At 31.5% G+C, this 19,514-nt stretch overlaps 1 protein-coding gene across 1 annotated transcript; it reads right to left on the bottom strand.

Annotated features, from left to right (window-relative positions):
• Positions 1-3,748: 3,748 nt before the first annotated feature.
• On the bottom strand, positions 3,749-12,233 carry LOC120272475. The gene is made up of 4 exons (XM_039279307.1): positions 11,899-12,233; positions 11,542-11,829; positions 11,292-11,451; positions 3,749-4,289 (listed from the first exon to the last, which is right to left on the bottom strand). The coding sequence occupies exons 1-4, from the start codon at positions 12,112-12,114 to the stop codon at positions 4,111-4,113; spliced, it is 843 nt and encodes a 280-aa protein (XP_039135241.1). The 5' UTR covers positions 12,115-12,233; the 3' UTR covers positions 3,749-4,110.
• Positions 12,234-19,514: the final 7,281 nt, after the last annotated feature.

Below are 19,514 nucleotides of genomic sequence, written 5' to 3'. Positions count from 1 at the left end.
GTATATTAAATAGTTATTAATTTTATACAATTTTTTTTTCTAATATAAAGAAAGCTATATATCAGCTAAAAAGCCTTTAGTTAAGCAGTATTAGTTACACTGGTAAAGACATAATTTATGAACACTTATTACCCGAGTTCAAAATGAGCTAGACACAGTGGTACCATGATGTCTTAGACTGTAGTTTGTAGTCCAATCCTCATGTTGGTTGAATGATAGAGTACGGACAAACTTGTATTGCCTCGTATGAGCACGCCCTTGACAATAATCGGGCTTATTACATTTGTAATATTTATATATGTATATATTTTCTTCAGAAAATAACTAAGGACTCCACAAGGAATGATCAAATCAAAGTGGACCTAGTGTAGCATGATCAAGTGGCCCTAAATGCATCTATTGCTAGTGAATATCTTGAAATGCATAGTATATATGGATATAAAAGGAAGAGATCATATGAGAGGAAGGAATATTGGCCTCAAAAATAAAATAAAATAAAATAATAAAGATATTTTGCAACACAATGCGTGCAATAATATTGGATGTGGCTGCATTAATGCAAATGCACTGCCCTGTGCTAGAAGGTTCATCAAATGGTATGAAGGACCAGTTTGGTCATCTTCTTCTTCTTCCCTTTTTTTATTAATTAAAAAAAAAAGATATAAAAGCATCAAAGAGATGAACTTCTTCTTCTTGGCTTTGAGTTCGTGGTCCTGTTTATTTGTTGTGGACGAAGAGAGAAAGCCATGCAAAGTGGCCAACTAACTTTTTCTTGCTATTAATTAGAAGCTGCTTTTGTTATTTGTCTTCTTTCTCTTCTTCAATTCAATCATGTTTCAGTGAATCAATTTGGCTAGTTATTACTTATTAGTGTTTGTTTAGATGGTATTGTTGTGATGTGGATTACACTTCATATAAGGATATAATAAAATATATACCTTGGGTGTGTAAACGTGCATAATTATGTTCATATTGAGGTGGGTGAGCTAAAAACCAAATTGCAATTATATAAAATAAAGTTTGGGATAATAGACATGTGGAATCAAAACATAATGTGCAGAATTACAAAATAAAATCATTATTTTATGGTGGGTAGAATAGTAGTTAGTTCCATAAATTTTTTTTTAATCTAATGACTTATAATTAGATTGGGATTGTCCTTGTTTTTCGTTTTGTGTGGTCGCAAAATCCAATTCAGTCATATATATAATAACAGATTCAAGTTGAGGTATACTTCGCTCGCTTTCTTTTTATTCTCAAACAATTTTTTTTTTATTTAAGGCGATAAGCACCAAATCAAAGGTATGTACAAAGGTACATCAGTTACGGTGACTTAAATGACCCCCTAAGAATTAACCCCTTGTCATGCAATACTGAAGGGAAGGACGAGAGGTATTCTTTACACAAAATTCTCACAAAGGACCTAATGCAATGCATCACATTACATGATAGTTATTGTTGGGCTAGTCCACGGTTCTCAAACAATTTCATTGAGAGGATCTGGTTTTTTATAAAAATTATTCTAAATAGAATAAAATTATATCTTTGGTTTTCCATAATATGTATTATATACTATGGTAGCGTTTGGTTAGATGTAGTTAAAAATGCAGTAGATTTTTAATTAGTGTATTTGTAAATGCTGGAGTTGAAAATGCATGAGAGTCAAATCTAATGTTTGGTTGAATGTAATTGAAAATGCTGGCTTTCAAAATTTTGTGTTTGTTTTGGAAGAATTTGTAAGTCTGGATTTTGGAAAACATATATTTGGTTGGATGTATTTTTAGGATATAAATGCCCTTGATGAGGTTACCCCCACCTTGAGTCATCATTAAATTTTTATATAGATCATGGACCATATTAAAATAAATATTAAAATAAGTTTTAATATTTAATTACACATACCTATTTTCAAAAATAAATAAATAAATAAAATTATACGTCCATACATCTTTTAAATATATTTTATATTTTAAACCTAATTTTATCTTTCTGGTGATCTTTCAAAGCTTAAATTGTTTCACTTAGGTTATTTGATTGGTTTATCTTCTCAATGTTTTCATAATTATCTTTTTTTGATTCTTTATGATGTAAATCTTATCCTTTTATCCTTTCTTCATATTTCAATCGTACAATTTTAAAACATATTTTTAAACATGGATGGTAACTGAATGATAATACACTAGAAATTACAACACTTTTATATATTTTTTTAATCATTCAGTCTCAAGTGACACCACGTGTGAGACTCTCTATTAAATTCCAAAGTGCAGTGGATTGAACTATGCCCGATTTGGATGTAGTTGCAAATCCAACAAAATCTATTTACACGTAATTACTTTGAAGTTCTCAAATCTAAGTAAACAGATTTTGAAAGATTTTATAATTCCAATTACATGTCGTTTTACATCCGGCTAAACAAACACACCCTAAGTTACTCTACTTACAAGACAAATCTTTCAATGCCATTAATATACTTGTTATATCTTTGTTAATAATAAAGATAAAGATATCTAAGAAGTATCTAAAAACATGAGAAAAGTTGGAAGTTGTTGAATGAAAACATTTAGATGAATAATGCAAAGTAATAATTTTTGTTATCATGTTTAGGAGGGGAATAAACCTGATTTGAAGAAAGAGATACGGTACTTGTTGAAATCAGATTCCCACCAATAATCGAGACAGAAAATATAAAACAGAAATAATAATAATAATAATAATAATAATAATAATAATAAAAAAGAAATTTAAGTGGTTGGATAAAATTATTTACGATACGGCCACATTTGGTTTGTAATTATTTCAGAAGAAGATACATCTTAAAAAAAACTGCTCATATATGAAAGAAATTGAAGGCACTACCCAAAAAAAAAGGGAAAATTACATAAATACCCTTATTCTCCCAAAAAATTGGTGAACATATCGTGTACACCTTCCAATCAAACCAAGGAGTAGTGTTGATGGCAAAAACAAGCCATCAATCAGGTCAAAGCAAAGATAAAGTTCATCCTGTCAACAATGCACAGTCAGACAATGTCCCCCTCCATTATCAGCAACCTTGCCTTGCCTCTGTCACCATTTCAATAATACTTTGCCTTCATTTTCTTTTTAAATGAAAAAGGGGGGGAAAAAAAATAAAAGTTGAAAAGCAAATGTTTTGATGCATGTGGAGTCTGATTTGAATGTGATTGCACAAAACCTACATTACAACAAGATTTGGAAAGTTCCCTTCATCACTAAAATTGTAATAGAACCAAAAGAGTTTGTCCAAATGATGCATAGCCTGCTGAAGTAAATTGTTGAGCTTGAAATCTTTGTATATATATATATATATATAAATCATTAAACAAAATTTTTGTTTTATAGAGTTACCAATACTGCACCTCAATTTATTTATTTTTTTTAAAAGAGCAACAAACACTGTTAAAGGACGATTATATTGGTTTACAGACCTTTTTTGCTATACAACTCTGAAATAGAGGAAGAATGCCCACACAAAAATCTCACAGAAGACTATGTAGTGAGTTGAGAGGCTCAAACTCAAGACCCTTCAATCCTAATGCTAAGTGGGTGCTATTAAGCTATGGCTAGTTTTTAAAGTCAATGACCAAAAAAAAAAAAAATTGATGTAAAATTCCTGTAAAACTTAAGAGTATGATCTGAACCACATAATTTTTTGCATTAAAAATACACTATTTATTATTATCTTCCATGACTCAGATCACTGTCTCGTGAACATTACTGAACATGGTTGTCCTTCAAAATAAAGGCGATTATTAATTCTTGGTTGAGAAATGGCATGACCAACCATTCACCAGGACCATCATACAACACCATCCACAATCTCATTTATGCATGTTATAGGGTACCCCAGATGAAGATATGGATAAATTATCCACATGGAGCATTCACATCAAATACCATCACTGCATAGTATGTCTGCTACATCCTCACACTAATAATGCACAGACAACCAAAATTAACCCTTTTTTTTTTTTGGGTCACAAGACTAGAAGAAAGTTTGGCTTCATGATGGTTCAAAATGGAGAAAGTGCAACTGCATCTCATGATCATTTGAAACCTGGGAAATGAGTTGTGCAATTAAAACTTAAATCATGGCCAATTGGTGTACTCGAAGACGGCAAAAATTATCTCAATTCCAGTTGGGATTTGCCAGATGAAGAGTAGCAAATTCAATGTATTCAATGCAATGTGAAGATTCCTGGCAGTCTCATCCCCTCTTTGCATTGCAGGAACAAGAGAAGCTGCTGCTGCCCACAACACTGTTATACCTACATCAATGAATGACACCATTCATCAAATGCTTAAAGATTAACATTAGAAGCATGATGTTGTATATGGCTCATATACAAGGTAAAGGTGAACCGACAGATGCTGGAACGGAGTGAAATGGAGCAACGGAGCGGAGTTACATATGAATGGAGTTAACAATGTATACCTATTGATCATTGTTAAATTTCTCAACATATGAGAAGAAAATAGGATGTATATAAATACACCAACTATATTTTTACATATTTTATATGCAAAAATACATTAAATAAATAGAACATTTATGATGAGATTGTCAAAGAATTCTGACTAAGGATCTTGAAAGAGAAAGCTTTCAAATCATAGATAGCCATCATATGGCAAGGCATTAATACTGGCATTCAATGAACCACTAGTAGAATGTAGGCAGAACAAATGGGTAGATCATGTTTGCAAAACAATGGTGACATGTACGTCTCAATAATTGAACCAAAAAGTTGCATCACAGATGAGTATATGTACGTACATACATGATTAGAATAATTCAACACAGAAGAAGTTTTAAGAAAATTATCCTCCAGATGTGAAAAATACAAGCTGTCTTATGATAAGGTATATCACTTGCATTTTTCTTCAAGCTTATATAGGTAACTTCTTCCAGTTAATTAGATCATAGAAATGATATAGAGCATTTCCCAATGTATGAACATGGTTGGTTGGACTCAAACTTATGTCAGTTGTAACATCCTTCATGATTTTTCAAGAACAAAAGACACATGAACATATGATTTAGAAATGCTCCTTTTGGGATTGCACCAAATAATTCAAATGATAAATTATTAGTTTATTATTATTTTTTTAATCTAATGTCTATAGTTTATGATTTGTCACTCAATGCTAGCCTATTTAAGGTAAAAAAAAAAACTTCTAATAATCAGTTACAATGTAAACCTCTGAAAGTTAATAGTATTGTTTTGCTATAATAAACAAATTAAATAAATGCTTACAGGGTTACACATGCACATTGGACGTATCTTAAAGAAAATGCATGCACTATGCAGGGTATATCATTATTTATAGGGTAGGCTCCCTGTCTTGGCCTCCAGTTTGACAGGTGTATGAAGTGTTAAGAAGTATTAGAAAAATTATTATAAAATGATTTCCGGACTTTCTAAAAGAGTTAAGAGTCCTGAGTAGCTTTATCGTTTTTTATATTTGTAATATTAAAAATTTTAACAGCGTCTAAATCAAAACTATTAAAAATTTTATCTGAAGACATCTATGAGCCTCTTATTATGATTACATTAACTTAAAATAAAAATTAATATTTTTTTTTTAATTCAAACCTATCTAATTAATAAAGAATTAACATGAAAAATCTCACAAGTATCTATAGATTCATACATATTGAGTTTTATAAACATCAAAACTATTTTTACTCAAGTGAGGAAAACTGGCCAGAGAAACACCACAAACTGTTATCCAAGGTTGATCCTTAACAATCAAGATATTGAAATATATATATATATATATATTGGTAATTGTGAACAAGCCACAATAAAATATCTCATCTTTCCTCTAAATTTCTCGTGTCTCCAATTTTTAATAATTAAATCTATTTAATAAATAAACTTTTACCCTATAAATTTTTTGCAAGTGCTTTTATATAACTTAATAATGATAATCTTATAAAGGCAATAATTGTTTTCTTTCTTACTGTATAATTTTTTTTTGTTGTCATTATTTTTTTTATTATTATTATTTAAGTCTATTTGAGAATATAGTTGCATGTTATGACTTGAAAATTACATTTTTCTATATAAAAATCAAGGTGATTATTCACATAAAAGCTCATTTGAACTTTGTCTTTGTATTTTCAAGATATTTAATATAATCGTTATACTTTTGAGAATATATACAAATATATTTGTTTATTTATTATTTTCAGCATTGGAAGTAACATAGCTATCATGGATGGTTATGTAATTTACCCATGCTTATAGGATTCTACCAAATTAACATCCACAAGTATTGAAAACCACAGTTTATTAAAAGCTGAAGAGAGTGATAAAAATGATTATAAAGTATAAGAATCATATTGAATATTTTGAAATTATAGAAATAAAAATGAACATAACACCAAAAACAACAATATATTTGCCCCTAATTACTATCATGTAAAATTCCAGATCCATGATCAATACCTTTGTCCAACAACTCACTAACATCAGTAATTACTTCTTGAATTAAAAATCAAAGATTAAAGCTAACAAATATAATTAGACCAATGAATTTAGCTCAACATCAACTTGACTAAGAACTAAATGAGTTTACCCTAAGTATTTAGGGGCATTTGATTCGCGGTAAGGTAGAAAAATTACCATGTGTTACGTGATAATATGAAAATATTACCACTAATCTGAAAATATTACCACGTTTGACATTGTATCAGTGGTAATCTGTGTGGTAATATCACATTACCAACTTATAAATATTACCAAGAAAGTGGTAATTCTATTACCACTAAATTTGGTGTCTATCTTGGATTACCGTGGTAATCTTATAACTTTTTATATTTTAACAAATTGATTACTATGAAAATCAAAGTAATAAAAGTTCCCAACCAAACATGGTTATATTAAATTACCGCAATATTCCCACCCATATTATCATGATAATCAACAAATTGATTATCATGGTAATCTCGTTACGTGGTAATATGTCATTACCACGAACCAAACGGACCTTTAGTATAATTTGCTTACCCTTTTGGACTCACATATATGGACTCATTTTTGAAGTATAATTTTTCTTTTTTTTTGAAGTTACATATGCAAAAAAAAAAAAATCTTTTTAAATTTGATTTTTCCTTTTTTTTAGGGAGTAAGTACTATGTAACTACTTTTCTAAACTCTATTAAAAATTTTAAAAAGTTAAATTATCAATTTTTAAAATATACTTTAATGCATTGAAACAACTCGGGTGAATACTCACAATCAGATAGAAGAATATCGGCAAGATTTGCCTGGTCTAGCAACTCAACAAAACAAATTATCATCTTGTTTAAATAATATTAGTTCAGAGCTAAGCTTTTTAAGATTGAAAAAAAATTAATTAAATCACTAAATTTTTTAATAAAATCATTTTTTTAACCTCTCACTGAAATAAATTTATAAACGTCATTTTCTAATAAATTATTCTCAAACTGTTGAAAAACACAAATGATATTCTATAAATACTATATATTAATATTATTAATTCTAAATTTGTTTGGGCTTGGCCATGTAGAATCCAAGTAGCACAGTAGATAATACTAAAAACCTGAGCAGAATCATGGTTTTTTTTTTATTATTATTATTTATCCATCTATTATACCAGATAACAGGTTATGACAAGTCTGTCTTTTAATGATAACAATCAGCACACTTTGCATAGTTTAGGACAAACAAAATATATATTTATAGTTTATGTACCAAAGTTGACTTCCCCTAATGAAATAAACTAAGATATAACAGCTATGTGGCAGAATGTAGTAGTATCTTCACACTAAATAATATTAGAAAACCAAGTAAAATAATGGGTTTTTTTTTCAGATATTTATTTGTCTTTTATTAAATTATTCTGTATATATTTAACTATCATGAAAGTATCTTCTCTATGATCATTATTTTTGTAATCTATCTATTATAAGTACTTCAGATTAGGGGTGTATTTGAGCCAAGCCGTTTGTGAGCGGCTCGGTGTTCAGCTCGATAAAGGCTCGTTCGTGTTCAGCTCATATTATAAACGAGCCAAGCTTGAACATCATTTTCAAGCTCGATTAATAAACGAGCCAAACTTGAGCAGCCAAAAGCTCGGCTCATTTTGGCTCGCGAACACAGCTCGTGAACAAGCTTGTTTATAAGCTCGTTTATATATATATATATATATATATATATATATGTATATTAAGGTGTATATGTGACTATGTTGTTGTCAATTTGAGTCACACATATAGGGCTCTTAACTACTATTTGAAGGCTCAACTCGTTAAAAGCTCAGGTTAGCTAGTTCATTAAGTTAAATGAGCTCATAAGATAAACGAGCCAAGCTTGAACACCACCAAGCTCGCCTCATTAAATCTTTTGAACAACTTGTTTATTGTATAAGTAAAAGCTCATTTATAGTATCATTTCTAATTTTATTTGTAACAAATCATTAATATAACCATTCATAGTGTCATGAACAAGCTTATTTATTGGATCATTAATAATATCGAAAAAAATATTTATAGATAGTTACATCACAATGTTTATTTTGTTATTATTGTAATTATTTGTTAACTTATTTAATGAAGATTTTAACAAGCTTGAACTCAAACCTTAATGATTTAATAAATAAGCTTAAATTATTCTTTTAATCCTCAAACTCAAATCGAGTTGAGTCACACTTGATAATAATTCATTAAATAAGTTTTGAATGATACTTTACTAAATAAAAAAATAGAATATAAAAAAATAGTCAAGCCTTAATTAAGCTAATGAGCCAAGGTTAAGCTTCGAATTTTCTTAACAAGTTGAGCTCGAGCATGAAGCTCGAAATAAGCTCGATTAGAGCTCGAGCTCGGTTAAAATAGTAACAAGCCAAGCTTGAACATGAAAAATGAAGCTCGAAAAAAGCTCGGCTCGAGCTCAAGCTCGATTAAATAGTAATGAGCCAAGCTTGAACAAGACAAAGCTCAGCTAGACTCGGCTCGTTTACAGCCCTACTTCAGATAACAATTTTTAACAAGCCTATTATTAGTTGTAAAAATCAGCATATTTGTATAATTATTAATTCAGGACAAACAAAAATATACGTTTATAGTTTATGTGGCAATGTAGACATTCTTCTAATGATATAAACTAGGGTTGGGTTTTTCATCTGAGCACTACTTTTTTTTTTTAATTGGTAAAATGGCCCATGAACATGTTATTTATCCAAATGGCCTGAAGCTGTTAGATAAATATACAGTAACTAATTTAGCAGCTGAATGGACAATTGAAAACCCCAAAGAGTGTGGGGTTTTTTTTTTTTAAAAAAAAAATGGTCTCTTTTCTTAACAATAATTAAAGTTATTTTTAGCTTTTCTTAACTCAATCTTTAAAATAATGACTGTTATTGTTTTTTAAAACTTATTGATTATTTAAAAACCCATTTATTTTTTTAAAATATATTATTATTAAAATTGAAAGTATTTTTGTACATTTCTAAAGCCAATTTGTGTTTTAATTTCTTAAAATTTTATTTGTTTAGATGTTAAAAAAAATTTACTTTTCCTTACCCTACAAGGCAAGAATATAAGCTTTTTACGCAAACATGGATATTATAAACTATCTATCAAACACTTGGGAAAAATATGCAATGCACAGATGAAAGCTTTTCTATGTGCACTTGAACCCAATTTTTTTTTTAAACTACAAACAAATAATTCAAATAAAATAAATCATAAATAAAAAAACTATTATTATTTCTTAAATTGCCCTCTTTTTAAAAATTATTATAAATGGGAAGAGAAATTTAAAAACAGTCATATCTATATAGGTTTTAAAAACTACCCAAAAATACTTTATATTTTAATAATAACATATCTTTAAAAAACAAATGTGTTTTTCAAAAATTAATATTTTCTAAAAAATAATTTTTTTTTAGCATATGGACAAAGCACCCTACAGTAGCAAATAATAATTCTTTTTAAAAAAAATTGGGTAAAAAATATAAAAAAAAATTGGTACTTTACAAATTATAAGAAAAAAAGATCCACCTAAAAAAAACGTGCTTTCTGCTTTTTACGTTTCCCAATTCTGCCTAAGGATGTGGGCCATGTGGCGGCTCCAGACCATTTCCATGCTCATGAGGTCATTTTAATAATTAAAAATACTAAAATGAAACAGGAAAAAAACCCAATAACCTATTATTCAAGTTGCCTTTCTTTTTAAAAAAACTATTATGAGTAGGAAGAAAAATTTGAAAAAACAATCATATATCTAAATAGAGTTTAAAAAAAATTTTACAACACAAATAAGGTTAAAAAAATCCAAAAATACTCTATATTTCAATAATAATACATGGGTAGTTTACAAATTAATAATATTTTTATTATTATTATTTTTAAACATATGGACAAAGCAAATACTAATTTTTTTAAAAAAATTAGGTGAAAATATAAAAAATAAGTCCTTTAGCAATTATAAAAAATTAATCCACCTTGGAATAATAATAATTAAAAAAAAACAAGAAAACGTGCTTTCTACTTTTTACGTCACCCAGTACCGGCAACCATGTGACGGCTACAGGCCATTTCCATGATCATGAGACCATTTTAATAATTAATTATAAAAAAAACACAATAACTTAAAACGTAACAACAATGAGTAAACTAGGTCACAAAACTTTTGGGTTTATACCAATAAATTTCAAAAACTATTTTTCTAACACAAAACTCGTAAAACTTCACTTCTATCATACATAAGATTCAAATGGACTATTTCACGGGCAAGCACACATGACATTATCTTGTATGGTGAGTCATCATCCCATGTTTTATAAGTTATGTTAAAAAAAAAATTTTTTTAGACATATAGTTTTAAAAAGTATAATTGAGGTCAAAATATTAAAATAGTTTTTACTTCCGGTACTTTTAGATTTCATATTTACACATTTATAAAAATATGTAAACATAAAATTTAAAAAAAAAAACAAACTTTATATCAGAATAACTATAAGAAACACAAAATAAAAAAAATATTTTGATATTTTATCCTATAATTTAACCCGCACACGGTGTGTAGGTAACCGCGGAAACAATTTATGTTGGTTTGAAGTGAGTCCAAACAAAAGTTTTATAGATTCTATATTTAATAGTTTTTCAAGAACTTTTATGATCATTATGTGGCATAGAAGTACTGCTAATTAATTTTCACAATAAATAACTACCAAAAAAAAAAATCTCAACAACTCTCTCATCAATGCATGGTGGGGGAGTGGGGATAAGAGGCATGTACCTGCTCCGGCGAAGAGATGAGGTCCGGGGAAGAGCTTGCCGGTGCGAAGATAAGTGTTAACGCAACCAGCCACCGCCTCAAACACACCAAACCCTAGCAAAGTAGCTCCGGCATTGAAATGCCGATCTCGGAATGATCCTTTGATCAACTCCTTCCTCTCCTACATCACCCCCCCCAATCAATCACAATCCCAAATCCCAAATCCCAAATCATAGATCGAAATTGAAGAAACCCTAGATCGGTACGGTACCTCAGTGAGCTTCTGGATCTGGGACTCGATTGGGGATAATGAAGCCGGGGGAGGAGGCGATGCTGCTGCAGACTGAGCTCCGGCGGTGACGGCGGCGGGAGCTGGGGGTTTGACCTGTTGTTTGAGCTCATTGATCTCGTTCTGGATGGTGCGAACTCGGCGCCATTGCCAGCCTAAGTACCCAGCCCAGAGCGTGTACAAGAAGAGGCCGCTCATCACGATTGGATGGATCAGTGCCAGCGATCGACCTTCCAGGATCCCGAACTCCCCGTCGGCCGCCAACGCATCCTTTGAAACCATAAAAAGGTGAGAGATGGAGAAGAGGATGGAGATGGGGATGGAGATGAAGAAGCTTACCTGAGCGCTGAGAAGGAGAGGAAGAGAGAGAGCAGCGGAGGTAGTGACGAGATGTCGCGATTTGGCGGAGATTTCGTGGTGAAGGGACGAGAGGAGAGGTGGGGACAGAGAGGGTTGGGAGGGAAGCTTGATAAGGGGGGATGGTGAGGGTCTGGGGAGCTTGGGAAGGGAAGGGAGACAGTTGAGAAGGCCTAGGGTTGTGGTAGTGGCGGCCATGGATGGAGCTCGGCGGAGGTGGAGAGAGAGAGAGAGAGAGGAAGACAAGAAGGACGAAAGCACGAGATTGAAAAAATGACAGGGCGCGTGATTGGCTCGCGAAGAACCACGCTAATTGAATGAGCCCTTTGGAAATGATAAAGGATTTTTGTAGCCACGTCACAAAAATGGGTTTTTCTAGTGATTTATTAAAGGGAAAATTATTGGGTTGTGAACATTAACATTATAGTTCTCTCTCTCAGACTTTCAAAACTTTCCGTACATCATGTTTGTTGATCTGACACTTGAATTTCTCCAACAGTTTTTATTTTTCCATTTTTTTTCTTTCTTTTAATTCACTGCATTTCATTATATCAGTTTTTATTTTTCAGGTTTTTTCCTGTCACTGTATTTCATTGAATTCATTCTATCGTTTTTATTTTTTCCATTTTTTTTCAGTCACTGTATTTCATTCTATCAGTATTTTATTCTATCAGTTTTTTATTTTTTCAATTTTTTTTCAATCACTGTATTTCATTCTATCAGTTTTTATTTTTTCAGTTTTTTTTTTTTCAGTCACTCCATTTTATTTTATTAGTTTTTATTTTTTTCAGATGTTTCATTCTATCAGTTTTTATTTTTTCAATTTTTTTCAGTCATTGTATTTCATTCTATCAATTTTATTTTCTCAGTTTATTTTTTTTTTCAGTCACTGCATTTCATTCTATCAGTTTTTATTATTTCAGTTTTTTTGGTCAATCACTGCATTTTATTCTATCAATTTATTTTATTCACAATATGTATATTTTGTTTAATAATCATATTTTTTTATTTAATATTGTATGTTTATGTGTAATTATATAAATTTTCACTTAATATATATTTTTTATTTAATATTTATATTTGATATTTAATATCAGACTTTTATATTTAAAATTATGTGTTTCATTTAAAATGTAATACCCTGAACCTGTGGATAACTGTTAGAAAATATACTCAGGGTATTACTATAGTGGTAGTAAGATTTTTCTACAGTTTAATCTTGTTGAGAAACCCCAAGTGAAAAGAATAAGGACCTAAGTGTAAAAGTTTTTAAAAGATTTTGGGTTAAAGAATAAATGAAAAGGATGGACATGAAATGTTTATGAAAACCGAGGGAGCTGAAAGGTAGGATGGAAGGGATCTTTTTTTAAAAATGTTGTTTTATAATCCAGGGACCACTGGATAATTTGAAAGGACCTTTTGAGAATACTATTTCATAATTCAAGGATCATTTGGGAGTTTTTCAGGGACTGTTGTGTAAGAAATTATGTTTTGAGGGACTAAAATTGAATTTCGGCTGAAAAACTTAAGTTGGAGAAAACTCTAGATTTTTGATGGTTCATCTTCTTCTCCCTTCATCCGCTACGATGAACTCGAGAAGAAAAAATGAAGAAATGGGAAGAAATTGGAGGTTTTAAGGAGAGGACTTGGAGATCGTTAGAGTGAAAGTTCATCGGGAGGATGGGCTTGACTACGGTAAGAGGCTTCCCTGTATTGTTTTTGGCATGTATATGTATGCATGTATATATATGTATTTATGGTTGGATTTGATGAAAATGTTGATGAATTTGAAGAAATATTAATGAGAATGATGAGGGTGTTGTTTTGAGATGAAATTTGTGTCAAAAAAACCTCAGTATCCATGATAAATCAAGGATGAGATTGCGGAATTCATGTAGCAATTACTCGTAGAACGAGATTAGGGTTTGGTTTGATTAATTAAGTTGATGATTATGATGATTAAGGTGTTAATGATGATGGTTGGATTGAAATTGGTTGGGTTTAGCCAAATTGATTTGGTTGAGTTGAATTGAATTGATTGAGTTGAGTTTGATTTGGTTTTAACCAAGTTCATTTAATTGAATTGGAATTGGGTTTGGATGAGAATTGAAGTGGTTGGGTTTTAATTGAATTGATCCAGTGCGGGTTTGATCAAATCAAGTTGAGTGTAGTTGGACTTGAATGGTTTGGTTGAATTAAATTGGTTGAAGTTGATTTGGGTTTTGGTTTGGATGTTGAGCTACGGGTTTTGGGCTGAACCAAGTTGGTTCAACAGAATTTGTATAAGAATTAAGTTGGTTCAAGGCTGGTTGGTTTAATTAAACCCTGGTTCAGTGAATTTGAGTTTGGTTCAGTGAATTTGATCTTGGTTCAGTGGAATTGAGGTCTGGTTCAGGGTTGGTTCATAATAGTCTAGCCCAAATTGAGTTGGCTTAATTGTAATTGGAGACCAATTTGGTTATACTAGGTCGAGGTTTGAACCGATTGGAGTGAGTGAGCCAATTAGAGAGTCGGGTTATTGATTTCATGATTTTCTATTGGGATAAATTATATTTTTTTAGTTGTCGTATTTATTTATTTTTTTATTATGTTATCATGCTAGGTGTTGATTAGGCTTGGGAGGAGTTCCGTGTCTAGCAAGGAACTCGAGGACACCGAGTGAGTTGGTAGTGGCTATTATTTTTAAATAATTGATTAATTATTATTATTTTTGAAATAATTGTTTAATGGCTAGTATTTTTGGAAATAAATGTTTAAGTATTTCATTTTATCATGTTTGATTCCATATATAGTTGAAATATACGTATATTTGTTTGCCATTGATGTTCATGATAACCGTATTGATACATTCGTTTTGTATAATTATACGTGATTTGTGAATAGTAAAAAAATACATGTATATGTGATTTAATTATTCGGTTCATGTATTTATTTTTGATGGGTATATATGCTTTGATTTGGAGTGATTTGCGAAAACCATGTGAGCATATTAAAGATGTTTTATCGGCATTGTTAATAGAATTGGTTTTTCATTCCCCGGTATAGGAATGGTATCGTGGATCCCGGGCTTTTACTCGGTATTATGCATTATTATACGTTTGGCATTGGCTTTGTGGAAAATAATGTTTATTTCCGTGATGTGAATACTTGTCCCGAAAAGGATCATGTGTTATGATTTATCTGAGATGGTATTATTCGCGTATTTACTTGATGGTTTTGATGGTGACGGGCTAAGGGCCCGACTATCGCATGAGTGGGTCCCCACGGGCCGACCCTTTAGAGGTGGCGTGGTGGACCCTGGGTATTGATTACTACGAGGGCCGTTCGGTGGGAGTGTAGAGCCCTCGATCGGATATTCATCGGGTAGCCGGGGTCACCGACCGGTGAACCGATGGGTCAACGTCAGGACATGAGTTCCTCGACGGCTCGAACCCAGCCGCTGCCACGGCGAGGGTTTAGAGAGTTTTCTAGACCATGTTATCTCTGGGTGAGTGTTGGGTATTCATTTGTATTTTTGAATTTGAGATTTATGTTATTTTTTTGAATTGTGATGAGGCGATCTCTCACAAAAATTGTGTTTTCTGAGAAAATCAAATTGATGTTGATTTATGTTGAATTTATGTTTCAAGAGTTCTTTAAAGATGTATTTTGCTAGAATTCGGTATTTTTGGAAAAAAATTGGAAAAATTATTTGAGCAGATTGGTATTTATATATTTTTATATATACTCGTATTTAAGTATTTGAAATTATTAAGCCACTACCGACCAACCGAATGTCTGTCAGAGCTGCAGGAGCAGGACCCTTGATTGCCTGATTGAGTATAGCGCTAGTCAGGGTTGAGTCCAGGATTGCAGTGGGTCCCCCTTCCTTTCTTTCTATTTATTGGTGTCGTGATCTCGTAGCGGTTGTACTCGCAAATTTGAGTTATCAGTATTCATGGTATTTATGTATTTGAACCCGTAGTTGGTGTAAAGTTGTAAATTGTGATTTGTAGGTCCGATTTTTGTTTAAAAACAGAGTGTCGGGCTTTCGAGTTAAAAGGGAATTTTTAACCGATGGGTGCCACATTTACCTCGGTAGAAGGGGTGGGTGTGACATAAAAAGTTTAAAAACTAAAAAGTAAGTTATCAGAAAAAAAATAAAAAAAAATAAATATATATATATATAAATTTGGTTGGATGATTATATATATAATTAATATAAATGAAGCTTGGAGGGATTTTAAGATATTTAAATAAATTTATTTTTTATTATTTTTTAAATAGGATGCAAAAACTCATTTTTTTTTTTTACAGACGATGCAAAAACTCATTAGAAGATATGCAGATGCATTCAATGTATTTCAAACCGAAGTGATGAAAAATCCGAAAAAAAAAGTCCATGAATAGTTTCATGTGTGCAACACGTTTTAAACCGAATTGATGAAAAATCTGACAAAAACCATGAATAGTTTGGGAAAAAAGTTTTGAAAAATTTATAAATTATTAACTTTTTATTAGAAAAAAGTTTTGAAAAGTTGCTATATTATTTTGTATTTGCTATAAATAAATATTATAATAGATGCATATTGTAGTAAATCACTGTATCTATTCCATCTACCAGGGTATTTTGGACTCGATCCTGACCGTTCATTCAACTCTTATAACCCTATAAACACCCCCACTCATTTGTATATTTTGTATAAGAAGAGAAAGAGAAATAAAGAAGAGGGAAAAAAAAGAAGAGGTGAATTTTGAAGGGTTTTGGTAAATATTCTGGCTCTCTATTCTTATTACTCTCTTTACATTTATAAAATATTCTTAACAGTGTTTAAATTATAGATAAGGTGATTAACTCATGTAATGTAATTTTATTTTAACTTCATCGGATTTAATGAATACATGCGTGTTTTCTTTTATGTAATTCAACTCCTGGGATTTCGATGGATGTAAAACCAAATCTCTCATTGGATGTAATTTTAGTTATACGAGGTTTTAGAATCATGTGAACCAAACACTAGATTTCTAAAACCCCAGAAACTCTTAAGACAATGTTGCATGATGATAAAGTCTCAGCCCTCCAATCGAATCTGAATTATTCACCTTGCCTCGAACTTAAGCCAATGTTGCTTGATGATGAAATCTCAGCCCTCTAATCAAATCTAAACCATTCATCTTAAATTGTCTCGAACTTAAGATATTGTTACTTGATGATGAAATCCCAGCCCTCCAATCAAATCTAAAACATTCATCTTATATTGCCTTGAACTCAAACTATTTCTTCTTGATGATGGAATCCTAGCCCTCCAATCCTATTTCTTGATGATCAAATCTAAACCATTCACCATATTGCCTCAAATTTAAATCAATTATATGCTCCTCATATCCATCAACCATTAATTCTCCTTCTTTAAGTACAAATCATGCCATATTACATACTTACCCCTTCATCATATTTATCACTCTGGATAAACAAACCACACTGAAAATATTTAATAATGAGATATATATCTCAAAACTACAACAAGGCATGTAATGTGGTGACGAGGCACATACTTAAAGGCAAAGTAGCTAAGTCAAGACTCAAAATATAAAAGAGTCAAGATTTGAAAATTTCATATAAGTCGACAATTGAACTCAGCAATATTAAGACATCAGAAATCAAAGATCCAAAGAGTTTTACAAGTCAAGACTTCAAGGGAGCTTCACAAGCATAAAAGCCGAAGCTTATGGAAAGTCAAAATCAAGTTTTTGGTTCATCAACATAGAGAAGTCATAACTTGAAATTCAAATCAAACTCAATATGCAAATCAAATCCAAAATGCAAAACGTCCAAGACACAAGTTCATAAGTCAAGATGATTGTCAAGATGATTTCAAATTCCTCATATTTTCAATGAAGTCCACGAAGTCATATTTATTAAAATGAATAAAATTGATTGTTACAACTTGTTTTCTTGTTCACACTTATTTCTTAATGGAAGGTTCCTGTGACAATGTCCAGGGTAATTAACATTAAAGGCTTGTCCCTAATGGAAGTCATGAACCCATAATCTCTTGAAGTCATAAAAAATTAAAATTTGATTTATGATCCATTTATTTTTAACCGGTGTAAACCTAATTAAAGGTCGGGTGAGAAAAAAGAGCCCACAAATCTTCTTGTAAAACATTCGGTTTCTCTTGACGTAAGCCACTATCCTTTCTATTATGTTGTTATGTGTATCTTCTTCCAAGGCAACATCTTTTTCCAAAGTTGAACTAGCTAGCATTGAATGTACACCTTCTCCTATAACATCACTAACATTTCTTACATCGCCATCTATTTGATTCATGGTAACTTCTTCATCTCTACAGATCCCTTCATCAATCACCACATCACTAAAATTACTTGAAAACACCTTCCTAAACTTGGCATAAATATTAACCTCTCTGAAATAGTCAACAGATCAGGCCATTGCTAGAACATCTGCATCATCTTTTAGGTCTTTCTCTCCCATTTGCTCACCCATGATATCTAACTAGGAGAATTTGCTGCCTTCCACATCTAAATTTAATTCCTTTGCCATGTTAATGATCTCTAACATAGATTTTTTTGTCAGCACAGCAATAGTCAACATGTCATGCTATTTTGCTGTCAGCAAATTTAACTGCATCACCTACTGTGTAATGGATAACTATTATGAAGTAGCTTGAGTTGGGGGATGAGATTAAAGTTTACAAACACTAATTAGTAACTCAAGAAAGCATGATGCAAGGGTAAAAATTGCCCAATTAAAATGAATACTCATACATGTATCAAAATTAACAACAAAATATCAACTTCACCAAAAGAACAGAACTAATTAAGAAGAAATGAATACAGAATAATGTGGTCAAATATAACAATGTGACAAATTATTTTCTCACATTGCACATTCTAATGCAAAGATTATAACTTTACAATACCATTACCTCAAAGGATTTATCAATTCAAGTTAACAAAAGCTGAAGAAAATTTGAAAGGACATTCACATTCCAATTAATTTGAATTCCGTATCAATCATTATGCTTAAATCATTCACCACCATGAAACATAAAACAAAAATATTATCAAACCCTAAAATTGATTTTCAAATGAAAGTTCAAATCAATAAATGGAATACCTTACGGTAAATCGGTATGTCTAAATCTGACGGTCGCACGACCCAATCAACCTCCATGCTGCACCGACGAGGCCTTCGTGGTAACTTCTTTTACTATTATGGGACTCCAATTAACTTACTTCCGGCATGGAGGCCTCCGCTTAAATGCAGACAAATAACTTGGTATCGATGATCATAAGCTCGACCGAGGAGGATGTGGCAGTGGTGGGTTAGATGATGGATCAAGGGGTGGGATTGGATGAGGCCCTTTAGGGTTTTTTCTAGGAAGAAAGGGGTTAGAAGAAGAGGATGCTTGTGGGGCATCCAAGATGGACATGTAAAAGGCCATGTGGGTAGGTTGCTGATGTGGCGTCTTCCACGTCTGTAGATGAGGTGGCGTATTAGAGGCCACGCAAGCTCTCTGGTGTCCATGTTAGAAAAAATTCACCGGAGATACTCAAGTGCCCAGCCGGTGTAATAGAAAAGAGGCTTAGTGCCC

This window comes from Dioscorea cayenensis, chromosome 11, assembly GCF_009730915.1.
Source record: "Dioscorea cayenensis subsp. rotundata cultivar TDr96_F1 chromosome 11, TDr96_F1_v2_PseudoChromosome.rev07_lg8_w22 25.fasta, whole genome shotgun sequence".
Classification (NCBI taxonomy): domain Eukaryota; kingdom Viridiplantae; phylum Streptophyta; class Magnoliopsida; order Dioscoreales; family Dioscoreaceae; genus Dioscorea; species Dioscorea cayenensis.
This window is presented reverse-complemented; position numbering and strand designations above follow the sequence as displayed.